This window comes from Clarias gariepinus, chromosome 3 (assembly GCF_024256425.1).
Source record: "Clarias gariepinus isolate MV-2021 ecotype Netherlands chromosome 3, CGAR_prim_01v2, whole genome shotgun sequence".
Lineage (NCBI taxonomy): Eukaryota > Metazoa > Chordata > Actinopteri > Siluriformes > Clariidae > Clarias > Clarias gariepinus.
The window spans coordinates 6,628,250-6,645,112 of NC_071102.1; the positions used below are offsets into that span (position 1 = coordinate 6,628,250).

The window sequence follows — 16,863 nt, forward strand, 5'->3', positions numbered from 1 at the left end:
TCCACACACACACTCCTAACTTCACACTGGGAATGTCAGAGAGTCTGTTAGACCATCCTGAACAAGCTCCTCCCCCTTCTTTCTAACCAACTACCCTGGCCAAATCTCTCTCACTCTCCTCCTGTGAGGGGCAAGATCGCCACTGATCTCCTCCCACTGGCTCGACAGAGCATGTGAGCGCCACAATTAGATCAGACCCTCTCTTTCATACACACAATCAGCTTCACACTCCTACCTCATCAGAAAAGACAGTACACCTAGGAATTATCATATTCCTATTACAGCTGCCGACTTGTAGCTGGTAAATAAGCACTAATTACTATTTAGCTTATAATTAGTGATAGTGATAGTGATTAGGTTCACGGAGGATAGCATAGGAGAATAAAACGCTGGGTACGAATCATGGAACAAACTAAAGGTATCTTATTACCATATGAGGTCATTCAAGACAACGGATAGATAAACCACATTTTGAGTCACTGAAATAAATGTAGAGAAGATGAAACATATTATGGGAAATGTGTTTTGTATGAATTTTAGCACTCATTGCGTAGAGACATTGATGCAGTTTTTTTTTTTGATGAAAACAACAATAACTCAAAAGACTAAGATGAACCTGCTGACCTGCTAATCAAGGTCGCTTTATCCTGTATTTAGGGTCGCGAGGGCCTGGAGCCTATCCCAGGAGACATGGGACACAAGTTAGGGTGCCAATCCATTGCAGGGCACACACATATACACACTAATTCACACACTATGGGAAATTTTGGGAACACCAATAAGCCCAATCTGCAGGTTCTGGCACAAGAACTTCATGTGACATCAACTAAGTGTTTGTCAACCAATACCAGAAGGAGCCTCATCTGCACATGACTGTGAGAAAGTCTTAAAAGAGAAGGTCTGCAAGGTACGTTTGCTGCCAAGAAATGGCACTAAATGTGGCTGCAGATTGCAATTAAACTGTACACATTGAGTACTTGACAGGCTAGCAGGTCTATCAGATAAATGACATGATGTTGAGGATGCACTGTGTTTATTGAAAACACTGTGATATACAGTGGAACCTCGGATTGCAAGTATCATAGGGCACAATTGCGCTTCTTGTTTTGATCACATTATCACAACTGAGCCAATAAAAGATTCTATCGCTGCGCTGCATAATTAAAGGTAATCGTCTTCCATGCTAAGTCTCAGTGCGCATTCGTCGCTCGTGTAGTCAACATATGTGCGTGCGTGTACTGTTTACTATAACACTGTGATCATGTGTGTGCACGTAAAGCATCTTTTATTTTAAGTCTCACACACACACACCGTCCTCCTGTCCTTTCTCTGGTCTCAATCACTATAGTCGCGATTTGTTTTATTTTTACCTTATATTTTTTATTAATTATTTTTATATGAATATTTTTGGGTTGTGGAATGAATCATCAAAGTTTCCATTATTTCTTATGGGGAAATTCAATTTGACATACGAGTGTTTTGATATACAAGCATGCTTCCGGAACGAATTACTGCATGCCCGCAATACAAGGTTCCACTGTACTTATTGCACAACAAAAACAACAAAATATCCATCTATTTTCCATACCATTTATCCTGTTTAGGGTCGTGGGGGGCCTGGAGCCTATTCCAGGGAATTCTGGGTACAAGGCAGAGGACACCTTGGATAGCATGCCAACCCATCACCAGCACACACAGTCACAATCATACAGCAATCATATATTATATTTTTAAGCAGGTGTAAGTAAATGCTGAAAGCATTTTTATTTTAGAGCATTTTTCCCACACATTATGGCTAAAGTGTTCAATTTTGCAGTTTTATTTATGTTGAACGTTTTTTCAGAAAAACCCTCAAGATATAATCAGGCTGAATTTCAACATTGCTTGGGTTGTAGTTTTTTCTTTCCCTTTTTTCTTTTTGAAGTAAGTCACGAGTCTATTATTAGAGCATCTCAATTATAGCATCTGACAAGGAGAAGTCGTTTAGCCAGCTTGGTTAAAATTTCACTGGGATCTTCTCATATAGGTGTGACAGATAATAATATTAATTACATACTGCTTTAAATGCATTGCATAAAACTGACTTAAGCCTTATTGTAGCTTAAAGTCAACATTACTATGTGCCAATTATACACTAAAAGTCACATCTAGAGCATGCCAAAACAGAACAAAAGGAAGAGAGACAAGAAAGAGTTTGTTTCCTCCACTACACTAGCTCTGACGTTAGGTATTTAGTAAAAGAGCCACCTCACAAGTTCAGAATCCCCAGGCTTATCCTTATTTTCATGTTTCTCCTTACTCCTTTCTTTTTAATTTTAATTTCATCTCCAAAAAAAAGTATATCTGTGTGCATTAGCAATCGTTACTTGCCCCTAGCTGGATGTGTGTGCTCCCTGGAGGGTAAATGAGTGAGTTTCAAAATCTTCATTTCTACTGAGCTAGAGTAAGATGTACAGTATATTATTGCATTTTAAAGTAACAAGGAGTAACAGTGAAGTAATTCATCTAAACCGTGGCATCACACAAATCCTGTTTCAACAGTCCTTCTACATCTATTCAGTCGAGAGTGTGTATAAAGTCAACACACTAAATATATCCTGTCAGTCTCCTTCTGTTTAATCCTCTGGAAAGCGCGTAAGATCGAGGTACTCGGCAGCTGCTGGGCTGCGGTGTTGACAGTTGGCCTGTATGAATGAGTACGGGGGGTCTGATAGAGCACGCTTGAGGTCTGCTTTTCTCCCTATTTTAGCAGTGACATAATTACTCAATCAGTATGCTGCTATTCTCATTACAAGAAACAAGATGATTTAGAGCCGAAAGGGAAAGGCTTCCTGTTTGGGTCTCTATAGACTCTCACTACATACAGTATTAGTTACAAGTCGACGGGTTCTTTTGGCCACCATTTAAATAGTCACTGCATCTGTTTTTAACCAAATGGTGACCATATTGAGGGGGAAAATATACTGTATATACGCTGATAAAATATGGATTCATTGTTGTGAAGTGTATCATGTTTGAACATTGGGCATTTAATTTTTTGAGATTACAATAAGTTTAAACAAGACTAAAATCAAACATTTGTCAAAGACTATAAAACAATGTGCATGTTTTCCTTAACATATTTTTTTTACGTAATCCCTGACAATCTTTTTAAGTGGACACACACAACAAGCAATAATCTTGTTCATTTTACTCTTTAAATAAAACTGCCTCCCCATGGAAAAAGCATGGGAAACCCTGTGTCAAATTAAAAGTGTACTAAAGCCTCATTGCAGTAGGAAACAACTCTTTGGAGCATTCTGTTCACCTCCTGTGCAAAAAGTTTTAACAAGCAGAAGACAACCTGTGGATTCAGAACCAAGTGCACTTTGAAGGAACTGTGGATGTTCAGGAGTGTATGCACATAATAAAAAGTGTTCTTACTTCAAGTTTTGTGCTGAATGAAATTGCATTTCAAGGTACAAAATACCACAACTGTTTTTTTAACTATAATATTGTGGCGTGGGCGGGGCGGTGGCGACGACCGTAATGCTTTGCGGGGGGTTTTCAATGTGTTCACCCAGTTGAGGAAGGGTGTTTGGGTTAGTGGCTTCGGCCATGTTGTGTGTATTTAGTTTGTGTGACCTGTTGACTGGGCTCTGGTTCATGCTTAGGCTGAATTGGATATGGTTCTCGTGTGAATGTGCTGCTCATGCTATACGGTGACTGTATTGTGTTGGTGGCAATAAAGTACTCCCAGCCATTGCATTGGGTAGCAGCTAAGCTCACTCTCCAGATCTTTCTAGCGTAAAACGCTACAATATATAAGAAATGCCTAGTTGCTAACTAGACAATGTGAGTATATATAACTTTAAAATGAGACCAGGATGTTTATTAAAACAAAGTAGGTCCCACTCCAAATAATATGGAAACTTAGAATAGTTAAAAATAGTTAAATTTCAATCAAAAATACATATTTGAAACACTTAAAGTTAAGTAGAGCATGGACAAAAAAGAATGACTAGGGAAATTATTAAATTAAGTAGGGTTTACTTGCGAAATTAAATAGACTTAACTGGCAAAATTAAGTAGACTTTACTAGCAAAAAATATTTTTTACATAAAGAAATGTAAGTGGTAAATACAAGAAATAGTTTTGCTTGAACTACATAATAATCTGATGCAAAAAGTTACCTTAATTTTTTTAAGTAGATCAGGCTGGTTATTTTTATGAGTGTATTTTTTGCATAATGGGACCATCAACATTACTGATACCAGCAAATACTGCAATTATATTGTTTTAAAAATATCAATTTCACAGATTACCTGTACAAGATTGCGTAACACACCTCCCCACCCATCTGACTGGCTTTTTAAAACAGTTCGAACTAAAGACTTCGGTAATAACAGAGAATTTAATTAGTTTTAATACATTCAAGCTGTTTATTTTCTCTCTTTGGCGTACGCTTAAAGTATAAATGAGTAATAGCTCTGCCTGCTCTGCTATAATCACCCTTAATTTTCATTTGTCATTAAAAACAGGATTTTTTCTTTTGTTTATACACCACTGTTTCAATTGGTCATTTACATCAGTAGATGGCTCCTGTTCCAGGTTTTATTTATGTATCTTTGCTGGCACAGACCTGCTTTGGTGTCTTTTCAGCACTTCTTCTGTTAGTGAAGGCTGTTCTGTTTCCTGCTTCCTCACAACCACACACCTCAGGAACCATAAGGATTGGCCGTCTACAGATGCAGAATTTCTGATACTTTAAGTGACAAAATGAAAATACCGGATACAGTCTCTGAAATGTTATATGCATGTAATTAATTTGTTGGTAATATTCTGTACATGACCTTATGCTAATATTCATGTTTCCTATTTAACCTCTATTGGCGATCACATGTTACATAACAGTACAAACTAACCATAGAGAAAAATAAACACAGTGAATCCTTAAAGTGGAAATAAAACCTGTAACTATGGAAATTGTCCTTTGACTTACTGTTCAGACTTACAGGCATGTTAAACAGATTAATCATCTCTTTTTGTGTGAAAGAAATGACACTACTATGATAAATGATCCTGCAAACATTCATGCAGAAACTGGAACAGTTATTATTTCTGTTTGAAATTGAATACCTTCAATATATATTAAAGTAATTTTAGTAGTAGTTAAAGGTTAGATTTAGTAGTAATTAAAGATACATTTAGTTTATTTTAATCTTAGAGTTGGCCACTTTACTGAGTAACTTTTAATTACAATATTATTCATAATGTGGTACCTTCAACAAAACAATCATTACAAAAATGTTTAATGGGAATTTGGCTCATTCCTCAATTCCAAGGTATTTCCGTACTAATACGGAAGCTCAGAGAAGATTAATACAAAACCTCAAAGGAGATTAGCAAAGTCATGAGATCTGTACCCCCCAAATGACAAAGTTTTAACAATACAACAACTGTCTGGGTATATTTCCCACGTACTGCGGGTTCGGTCAGATTATTCATAATTAGAAGCAAAAATCGACATTCCCAAAACAGATGAGATTAATCAGTACTAGACTTTTTATATCCTCGATTATCTACAGAAGCGGATGCACAGAGTGAAACTGTAGCTGTATTCATCATCTTAAACTTTACTTATAAAACGCCTGATAAGTGTCTGTTGTTCATTAAACCTAAGCTAATTAACAAAATGATGCCAACACAGACCTGGCAGCTTCTGTTACAGTCAGAGTCAGTCAGATGTCAGAGCGTGGAGACCCTTTAACCTCGCAACACTGGGTTTGACTTCATAGACAATGAGGCGTCTCCTTAGGGAGAGTCGATCAGTGACAGACAAAAGGAGAAAAAACTCCCAGATCATTAAAGTGGATGAATATTAAAGCTTTTTTTATCAGATTGTTTGTTACTCAGTACTGAACAATGAACAATCTTTACATGTATGGCATTTGGCAGATGTACCTTTCCAGAAGAAAGAACATTTATCTCATTTGCACAACTGAACTTCTGAGGGTTAAGTGCCAAGGTGATGGTATAACTCGCGACCTTTTGATCAGTAGTCCAAGGTCTTCACCACTAAGCTACTGCTGCCCTATACGCAGCTTGGAATTTCAGCTCCGGCCTAGTTTCTATAGTATACACAGTCTATCTGTTTCATTTGAAGTTTACTCACCTAATGTGGGAAGCAGCTTGTCAGTGCATCTGCCCAATCAACCAATTTCCTCAATTAATCTAAAAAATAATACAAGCAAAGGATAAATAATGTCTAAAAACCCAAAGCATAAGCTTGGAAGCATAAGAAGACATACTATAGTGAAAAAGAAAAAAAAATACTCTGACTATACTATTAGTGTTGGCAACCAGTTGCTCCTCACAGCTGGAACTACACTGTCATTAAATCTATTTAATGTTGTATTAAATTCAATATTTAATGATTAATGAACTCAGTTCGATGCAAGATTCCCAAAAAAAAAAAAAAAAGAGGTGCAACTCGTATATTATTCCAAATTCAACACAACTGATTGATGGGGGTAAAAACAGAATATTAAGAATATTAATCACCATCACAGACATATCCAAGTTTATTTGATGTGCAGAGACGGTTTTGTAAATGATTTGTAAAAGCTGGCAGGGGAATCTAACCACAGGCATGACTTTGACTAACTGTCCAAAACATGTAAATGTAAATTCTTTGAAGTCTTTTCTCTCGCTGGTTGCATTTAAAATATCCAGTCTACCAATTCTCACCTAATGAATGTGAGCACCCGAACACTGAGCACCTAAAAAGCAGTTTTAAGTGAAACGTTAGTCTATCTGTGTGTTAACCCCTTTCTAAAAAAAACTAATGGGTACATATTAATAAAAAGAAGCATAGTCCCTTATATGTTTGTTTCGAAAGAACAAAATTAGTAGTAACCTTTTTATTATCCATATTTCCCCTATGATGTACTTAACCACATAATTAACCGTAAATTCTTTTAAACAACTCTTAAATTTACACTACATTATATTATGTGGACCTTGGACGATCTCACTTAGATGTGCTTTCTGAAAACCCCTTTCCATAGTTAGTCTTCCTTTACAGTTTTCCACTAGATTTTTTAAGGTTGTCTCTGGGGATTTGTGTTTATTCACCACCAAGAGCATTATTAAGGTCACTGGAGGCACTGATGCAAAGCGAGAAGAAATCTGGTGTGTAGTGGGCGCTCCAGTTCTTCTCAAATGTGTTTATTGGGGTTGAGGTCAGGGCTCTGTGTAGGACACTTAAGTTCTTCTACACCAAACTTAGCAAAACAGGTCTTCATGGTTTGGTCTGGGCTTTTTGTTAATAAATAAATAAATTATATATATAGGCCATCAGTTGGGAAGAGGTTTTTTTTTTTGGGGGGGGGCGGGGGGACAGATATGTCTTATGCTGTCATTTAAAGATCGCCAAAGACTATGGTTACGATGGTAAGGTGTCCACAAACTTCTGGCCATACCAGTTCCATGCGTGTAAACTAGATTTATAGGATATAGTTAACATTAAAATTTCATCAGCGTTCAATCCATTGTAGTCCAGAACAGGATTTTTTTTTTTTTGTCTTTATTTGCAAAACATCTAGCATGCAAAATTTTATTCAAGATCAACCTAATTACACAAACACACACACACACTGCTGATGGAAGGTTTTCAGACCCTTTCAAGTTTTCCACAGTTATCTCAAAATGGAGATTCAAACCCTTTTTCCTCTCATTATTCTACGCACAATCATCCACAATTACAAAGTAAAAACAGGTGTTTCAACTGACGGTGAATGCAGGGCATGTTGAAGCAAAAGGCAAAACAACAAAATTTTAGTGTGTGACTTTTTTTTGGCCAAGCAGTGTATATAAATGCACACAATATAGCACTGATTTTTTTTTTCTTTCTACATTGCAAAACAAGACACCAAACATCCAAAATATGCAATAATCTCCTTTGAACAGTTGATATTGAGATGTGTCTTGCTTTATAACGACTCTAAACTGAGATGCTGTTAATTGGTGATTTTTGCGGCTGGTAACTCTAAATGTGGTCTTGCTTTCCTGGGATGGTCCTCATGAGAGCCAGTTTCATCATGTTGCTTGATGGGTTTTACAAATGCACTTTACAATACTGTTCTTGCAAGAACTATTTTAAAACATGTGACCTTTGTTTCTTAAAATAAAACTGACTATTATTGTTGTTACTTTATTAAGTAATGCCATATGTGTGCTATTTCATAGTTTTGATACCTGTCGATTGTACACATCTTGACGATTTTCAAAATGTTAGGAATGCGTTCCCTTTCACATGCAGACACAAGCACATATAAACAGGATTCCCGTGTAAAAATCTGAACTTGTAATTATCTAAACTGAGGAACCTACAGCACAAGGCACACAGTCCTGACAAGTGTAATAACAGGGTGTATTCCTTCGCAAATATTTTTATTTCCCACATTTAATCAAAACAATGTTCTCACTAAGACTTGACTGACATCACACATGCTAATCCACCAAAGACACAAAGTCTCAACTCGATTACAGATGAGCACAAACAGGAGGGATTAAAATAAGAGATGCTTCACAGTCCACTGGCAAAGACATTAAAGATATTCCTTAGAATAGAAATATAACTTTAGACTACAGAATACAGACACAGCTAAGAATACAGACACAACTGAGACATCCAATGATTAAGAACAAAGGCATAGCTCTCTGTATAATCATCTTTAAATGTTATGTTTTAGATGTGGACTATATTAATGAACAATCCATGTTGTAGCCTCATTAAATCAGACACGGGACAGAAAAATGGCAAAAATGGTCCATGGGCTTCGCAAACGTTACTGTATGTCACAACTCCACGGCCTTTAGATCGATCCTGTGTCCGCAGCTTTCTCTGCTTGACTCTTATCCTCCAAAAACATGCCGTGAACTGGAGAGTTTAAATTAGCCCTCATGAATGACAGGTGTCCCATATACAGTATAAAGTATTCCCTAAATGTCATAAGTGCTCCTGGGAAAGAACCAGGATCAACTGCAGCCCTGCATAGGGTAAAACACTTACTAAATATGAATGAATGAAAAGCCCATTCTAAGCTACCTTTAGCTAAATAACATAAATAAATGTAATTGACAGCAACAGACTATAACTAATGATCTCGCACTGCAGCACTGATAGTCTGGGAATCACTTTGCTATGACCAGTTTTTCATAAAATGCTGACTTCTGCTAAATTTTGTTTTTTAAGTGTACAGTTCAATCTCCTCAAAGAAGTCCTACAAAACTATGTGGGATTGATTTTTTGCAACAAAGAAAATCCCCTACTGCCTCACTAATACAAATTAGTAAAAGGTGTGAAAGTGTGAAACGTTTATGTTTTCAAGCCTGCAATACAAACTATTCAGTAATCGTTTAGACAGGTTTTCCACATGGAATAGCAATTCCCTCCAAGCCAAGTCATAGAGGGCAAAAATTACAGACTTATTGATCATATTTTGTGGTCAAGGTTTTTGAACACCTTTTCATCACACTCATGAACTTATTGAAAATCCAATTCCTTATTTCCACTAGATTTTGGAGCATAGCTGTGGAGATTTGTGTTCACAAGCACTGGGGTGCAGTCAATATTCCAGGTCATAACTAAGGTGTGAAGTGAGGTTGACATCAGGACACTTGAGTTCTTTCACACCAAACTTGGCAAACTTGCATTGTGCACAGTCTTAAACGCATCCTTTTCATATAAAGAAAAACTCATTCTGACAAATATAAACTTTTTAAAAAGTAGATGAAATGCCAATGACAGATCCTGGAGTACAATGACAGCTGTAGTGATGGATGTCAAATTATATAATAAAGTATTAAAGATTTAAATTTAGAAAGGCATCCTTAAAAAGACTATTCAAGTATCAATCACCACTAAGGCTGCAATCTGTAACTACAGTTTCTTCCTGTTTAACGCCTGGACATTTACAAGAGTAAATGGTTTGTTGAAACACTAGCTCAAAGACAAAGCTTCTGCCTTGGTCACAAGCAAAGGGGAAAGTTCACAGAAAGGTCGAAATATCTTATACAGTTTGGCTACCTTGCACATTTCTATAAAATGAGCAGTCATTCAAACCTCATCATATAGAGATTGGTCACAGCTCTGTTCTCACCAACTACAATGCACAGTTATATTCAGCACGTGGGTAATTAACACTTCGGTGCAAAGGTATTAATACAATTTAAATTATTTATTGATAAATGACATGTTATACTTTTAACCTTTAATATCATAATAAGTTCAATTTAATGGTGTGGAAAGTATCCATGAAGCAGATTCCTCTTATCACTTACGATATACAGTAACAGCTCTAACAAGTAACTTCTTTACCAACCTTCTTTTTCTCTTCTTCTCTCTACAGTATATGTTAATAAGAAATGAGAATTTATTAAATTAACAGAGACACACTGTTTGTCAAGTGGCAAGAAAAAAATGCCCCTACTGACAATTTAAAAATGCTGACACAGGACACTTCCACAAATTTCATAAAAAAAGTATTTTAACAGATTTTAAATCATGTGAAGCATCCATCATACAAGTCCCTGTGAATGAGCTGTTACTCTAGAAAAAATACATTAAAAAGAGTGCAGCACAGACAGTGTTATTAGCAGATCATCTTATTTTAAATAAAAATCAATTAACACCATCTGAATAACCAGACTTGAGATTTCAAAAGTGATATATATATAATATACTACACACATTCTGGGAATTATTTTGGTAAGGAAAATATCCTTAATTGCTTGACTATATACGGTGTACAATACTGTATTAAACTGGTTCATACATCCATTCTACAAACAAACAGGCATATCTTTTAAAAGCACTTTAACGCAAACTCAAACCGTCTTCAAATTCTGTACATTTGGTGAACAGACGCACCCCAAGGGGCAAATGTGTGGAATGACACACACACTAACAGGGTCATCACATGCATTAGCCTTCAGGAAAGCTCATCACTCAGTCAAGATAACAAAGGAATGCTATGAATAGCAGACTTACTTCAGGATTACAGCGTTCAACAGGAGTCACTCAGGCCAGGTACTGGAATTAGGTATCAAAGGTTACTGACCATCATCCTGGTTACTCTGAGCACTTAATCCTGCAGAAACACCAGTTACTATCAGTCTTCACACAGCATTATTTAAAAAAAATAAAATAAAAATTCAATATTTTAGATGGAAAAGGATTACTTTGTTTAAAATCAAAAAACAAATTTGAATTAAAAATGAACTTTCTTCTTTGCATTTCATTTCCAGAGCCAATGCACTGTTTACTCACAATTGTGCATATATTCATTTAAATAAAATGAAAAAAATTCAATATCACTTCTTGTATCACTTTGTGATAATGAATTCAATCCTCCTTTCATAAATGTCAAATGTCTCCTAACAACAACAAAACATCTCCACGTTACCACAAACACTTTATTTCCTAATGCTTATATATTGCGTGCAAGACTTATGTGGATTTGTTTTGGTGTGCAAGACTACACTAGCGCTTAAATTGGATCGGACTACACAGGCCAGCCTTGTGTCAAACTAACTTAAATTCTTATGCCCATTTTTTCTGCTTCCAGCAAATCAACTTCATAAAAAAAGCTTCACTTGCTGCTTAATTTATCCCACCTACTTCTGGCTCTGGCCATCATTGTAATGAGATATTGAAAATGTAGCTACTGTGAGGAGGGTTCAATTGTAATGGCTAGATAACTGGGTCAAAGCAACTCCAAAACTGCAGCTCTTGTGGTCATGCGTGGCCAAGGCTCACTGATGCACATGGGGTGTGAAGGCTGGACTGTGTGGTTCGATTCAATAGAAGAGCCACTGTAGATTAAATTGATTAAAAGATTAATGATTGTTTCAATAGAAATGTGTCGAAACACACAGATCATCACTGTTATGTTGGCAAAAGTGGGGATTAACTCAAAAGTAGGCGGGTGGTCATAATGTTAACAGTGTATTTATGAATTATCTTCCCGTAACACTACACCTTAAGTATTTTATTCTTTAACAAACCAGTTAATAAGTCTAGAACCATTAAAAAACACATACACAAGATAATTTAATAATAATACAATAATAATTATTACCAAACACCAGAAATAAGGAAAGACACACCTGTAATGGCTTCTACTTGTTTTTAAAAATACTTTTTAATATGTGTGTCTATAAAAAAAAAAAACTATATTAAAAGTTTGCCTATTGCTGTTTTTGTTTAAAAACAACACATTTATGTCGGGGGAAAAAAACATACCTGGGAACTCGACACTGACTGTTAGCGCGTTAGCCGTTTAACGGAAACTACCGGATTAACCTGATTAACAGCACAGATTTTGGAAGGAAATGTGGCTCAAGTTTGTAACAAGAGAGACAAATATAAATAATTAAATATTACATATATAAATATTGTTTCTGTAAGTGTCTTACTTTAAAATTCATCTTGTTATATATATAATTCAATAACTCAGAACAGGTAGACAAAATAAACGGTTAACGTGAGAGGAGGGAAAATACACTCTCACCTGATTGGTTCATTCAAATCCATAACTCCAAATATGATTGGCTTAGAGGCTTGTCAATCAAAAGTAAACCGGTAGTATATTTTTTGAATTTTATTTTGTGGTCAATTCATACATTGAAACTTGTTGAATACAGAGAAACTGATTAATTATTTCAAAAATAACCTATTTATTTATTCATTTGTTTTATTTTTAGCCCTTTTATCCGCAGTTGTTCATTAATTCATCCTTTAAATTGCTTATCCTGTAGTTGGAGTACACCATAGACAGGGTGCCAATCCATCACAAGACAGGGTGCCAATGGATAGGGAGTGATGGATTGGCACCTGGCATATGGACGCCAATCCATCCTGGCATGTCATGGACTACATAGATGCATCACATGTAGTTTATTGCAAGTTATTCATTCATTAATATATCTTCTATACCGCTTATCCTGTTGTAGGGTCGCGGGAGTGCCAATTCATCACAGGACACACAAACACGCTACAGGCAATTTGGGAACATCGATTACCCTAATCTGCATGTCTTTGGACTGGAGAAGGAAACCAGAGTCTCTGGAGTAAAACACACCAAGCGCGAGAGAACATGCAAACTCCATGCACACAGACCTGAGGCAGAAATCAAACCCTCGACCTTGGAGGTGCGAGGTCGCAGTACTAACCACTTCCCAACTGTGATACATCCTCAGTTGTTAAATCTGAACTTGTTCTAACAATAATTAAAAAAATATGTTACTCTTTTGTCCATGTTTCCAAACTTGCACTGTGAATACGCTTTATAAATCAGGAAAGGCTGCTAAATACACGCTCTATAAGATCCAGCGAATCTCCGAGTCTCACAAGGGTGGCCATAGGAAATTGAAATCCAATAGGCCCATCATTACTGTTGGTCTTTTGCTTCCTTGAAAAGTTAATAAATCATATCTAATTTATTCATTCAACAGGGTTGCGGTTCATCCTGAGCTTATCCCAGAAACTGTGGGCATTGGATTGGAAAAAAAATGGAAATTTTCTTGCAAGGAAATCCAGGTCATCTTCTTTACAATCATTAGTGTAGTGTTGTTGTAGTTGTGTTTTAAACAACAACAACAACAAAAACAGAGTAACTGCAAAGGTAATACAGCCACTTTTTGTGACCTTTAATTACATCAAGAATCAATTTAGATGTTCAGCAAATGCAAAATATAGCACACTTAATTACTGTTATTGTGCTCTTGCCAACCCTCCAACCCTCTGGCCCGTCTGAAAACCCTGACTTCCCACCGCAGTGATTTGACATGCAAATCTAACATTTGTCCTCTAAACGGTTACCTCATGGCTGGCCGAGGACTTCCAGGGCTTGAAAAGAAGCAAAATGGCACATTTGCACATAAATACAATGAAATGTCTTTGAGGGGCAGTAAAGGAAAGCCCTACCTGCACCACAGGGACTGTGAGAGCTTGAAGGGAAATGATCACCTCATTATTCACTGGAGTCCCCCTCGCTGGGCCTCCTGGACCTCAGAAGTACAGGACACACCAGCTGAGCCCTATTTCATGATCTCAGGAGAAAGATGTGAAAAGAAATACAGGCACAGTCACATACACAATGCACAACAAACCACTATTTTCGGCGATGCCTCTCCTTTTTAACATGAATGACTAATAAACACACGGGACATTGTTATTACTGTAAGAAAGCGTTCTTCTTTTATTAGCTTCACTCTTGGACACTACCCAAGGTTAACATTTGGCACAGAGACTCTTCGTCTAATTTCAGCAGAACACCCAATAGGCAGATCGTATGAAAACATTTTCGAATGTGCAGTAAAACAACTGCACGTCTTTGTGTGTGTATGTGTGAATAATAAAAAGAAAATTCCCAAAGTGCTAAGAATAAATATCTGACAAACATGACAAGGTTAAGTGAGACAGCACAACACATACTGCTCTGCACTGTTTTTGCCAGGCACTACAGATATCAAGGCCCCTTACAAAGCACGATCCAGACTCTTTCTAAAGGCACAACATGAGTGAAAACACACACAACAGAGCTAAAGAATAAGAAAAAAAACCACAATGAGATTGAGCAGCTTAAATATGACATAAATCTGGGTTGTACATGGCTCGAGGTGCAAATCAGAAGCTTTGCATACAGTATAATACTAATAAGCATAAAGGGATAATATTTCATATTCATATTTTTCAATATGTGCTGTAAGAATCTTTGGCAGTCCGGATCGCCACCGTTTCGAATAAATATATAGGGTTAAATAAAATATTTGGAACTTTTTCAATGCACATTTGTACTGTATACCGTCACTGCGAGGACATAAAATTGCTCATGTTAGACACTTCATTTGAGATCCCTACACAGTGGATTTCCAGTAGTACAAAACGCACAACAGCATGGGGAGAGACGTAGTCACGGCTAAACACACGTAAACGTACAGCGTGGGTATACAAGACATTCATTTGGATTTTTTATTTTTATTTCTACATACATCAACGTTGGTCCTTTAAACTGTTCGCGGTGAATTCGACCATTTCGCATAAGTGTGAACAGTTAAATTAATACATTCTGACATGTGACACAGAATAAAATCTAAACACAGATTTGGAAAATATGCTATGATGAGATCTTTTCGAGAGCAAACAAGAGTAATGGATCAATCCAGCAGCTAGAAACAGAGCAGCGAGTCTGTGATTAGAAGCACAGATCTTATATCCCCTCTTGACTATAAATTGCCGTCCTGCTCATGTGTAAAAGAGATCACACTGCGTTTATGATGTGTACCTACAGACACAGTGCCTATCAGCGTGCATTATAGAGAGTGTGTGCATGTGTGTAGACAGTATTATTGAGCTGCCTGGCTTTGTGCCCGAGAGCAAAAGAAAGCAGTGACTCTGGTTCCTTCGGGTCTCTGAGCAGAGCCCGAGGAGAAGGGACTGCTCTTTTTAGCCAAGAGTCATTCAGAAAGTGGAATTTGGACTCTTAACAGTGAGGTTTGGCTGGATTGAATGTGCCTTATTCTCTCGCTTTTGTTTTGCTTCTGGATGACTAGGCAACTAAAGTGGAAGAATACAACAAAGCAGTTACAGCAACCGGACATTCTTGCAGTTTGAAGTTTAAAAGTATTTTTCTAAGGTCGTTCCAAGTTTGGGTTTGGCTTATAAATGACAGTCGTGATTGAGCGACACACCCGAAAGCCCCTGCTAATGTGGGATATATTCTGTGCTAATACCTAGACATGCATTTGGAGCACACGGGGGGGAAAAAAAGGAGAAAAAGAAGAAAAACACGAAAAGTGGAATGATTTTTCCATGTAAGAGGAACTGCAATGTTTGTACAGGCACTGAGAGCGAAGGTGCTGCTAGTCAGCAAGTTGTTTCTCCAGGTCTGATCTGTAGAGTCATAACTTTCCTTTACCTCAATGCTGACTTTTTAAAAAACGCAAAAGGTGGAATTTATGTCCGTAGGAAATAAAGTCAGCGTGAGGCCGTCATCTCAGCCAGCAGCGGGATTTAACAGAGGGTCCCAAAAGCAGCAAAAAATATAAAGACACAAACTAAAAGAGAAAGAACCCTCTGAACTACAGCTGTGTTGGTTTTCTGCTGTGTGGCACATTGTTTGATGGTGGCGCCGTCACAAGGTTCCTCAGATACACGCACGGATTCAGTCTCTTCCCAGAAGGCAGTGCGGCAGAGGATGGGAGGGAGTGTAGCGGCTGCCTCCGGGATACCATGAGAGGCTGTATTTCCCGTTGCTGCTGAGAGAGAGCGCTCTCATCCTCCTCGTCTTTGCCTCCCGGGAAGTGGAACTGGGCTGAAGTGGGGGGGCGTGTAGGTGCTGCGAGTCTGGTGAGGGGGTTGACATGTGCGTGCTGCGCTTCTTGAAGGACCGGCGGCGAGGCCAGACTCTCCAGCGAGGAGATGCTCTGGTTCCAGGCCTCCTGAAGGTCTATGGGGATGATTTTAGTAGCCTCGCTGGACACACACGGAGGCAGGGAGTCCACGTCTTCCTTCCACGGCAGGTTTTTCTCTCCGCATGTAGGAGATGGGGGAGCAGCAGACGGGCTCTGACACACCTCAGACACAGCAGAGTCTGTGGGGAAAAAATACAAATAATAAAACAATAAGATAAAAGCCTTCGTTTGATCTCTGACTTTCTTCTTTATGCAGCCGTTAAGAGATTTCCTTGCTAATTACTTGTCTAGTCTTGACTAGAAAAATATATAGATATACAGTGTATGTTGGATTTGTTGCTTTATGCATCAGTAATAATCTGCATAAAAGTTTATTTTTTCTTTACATGGACAAGCCATTAT

The 16,863-nt window shown here is 37.6% G+C and overlaps 1 protein-coding gene across 1 annotated transcript in view; it reads right to left on the reverse strand.

Moving 5' to 3' along the window:
• Nucleotides 1–14,243: 14,243 nt before the first annotated feature.
• Nucleotides 14,244–16,863, reverse strand: part of slc9a5 (solute carrier family 9 member A5) — a 46,711-nt gene continuing 44,091 nt past the window's right edge. The window contains exon 16 of the mRNA XM_053493371.1: nucleotides 14,244–16,640. Within this exon, the coding sequence (XP_053349346.1) occupies nucleotides 16,129–16,640 (512 nt within the window). The 3' untranslated portion in view covers nucleotides 14,244–16,128. The remainder of the gene's footprint in view (nucleotides 16,641–16,863) is intronic.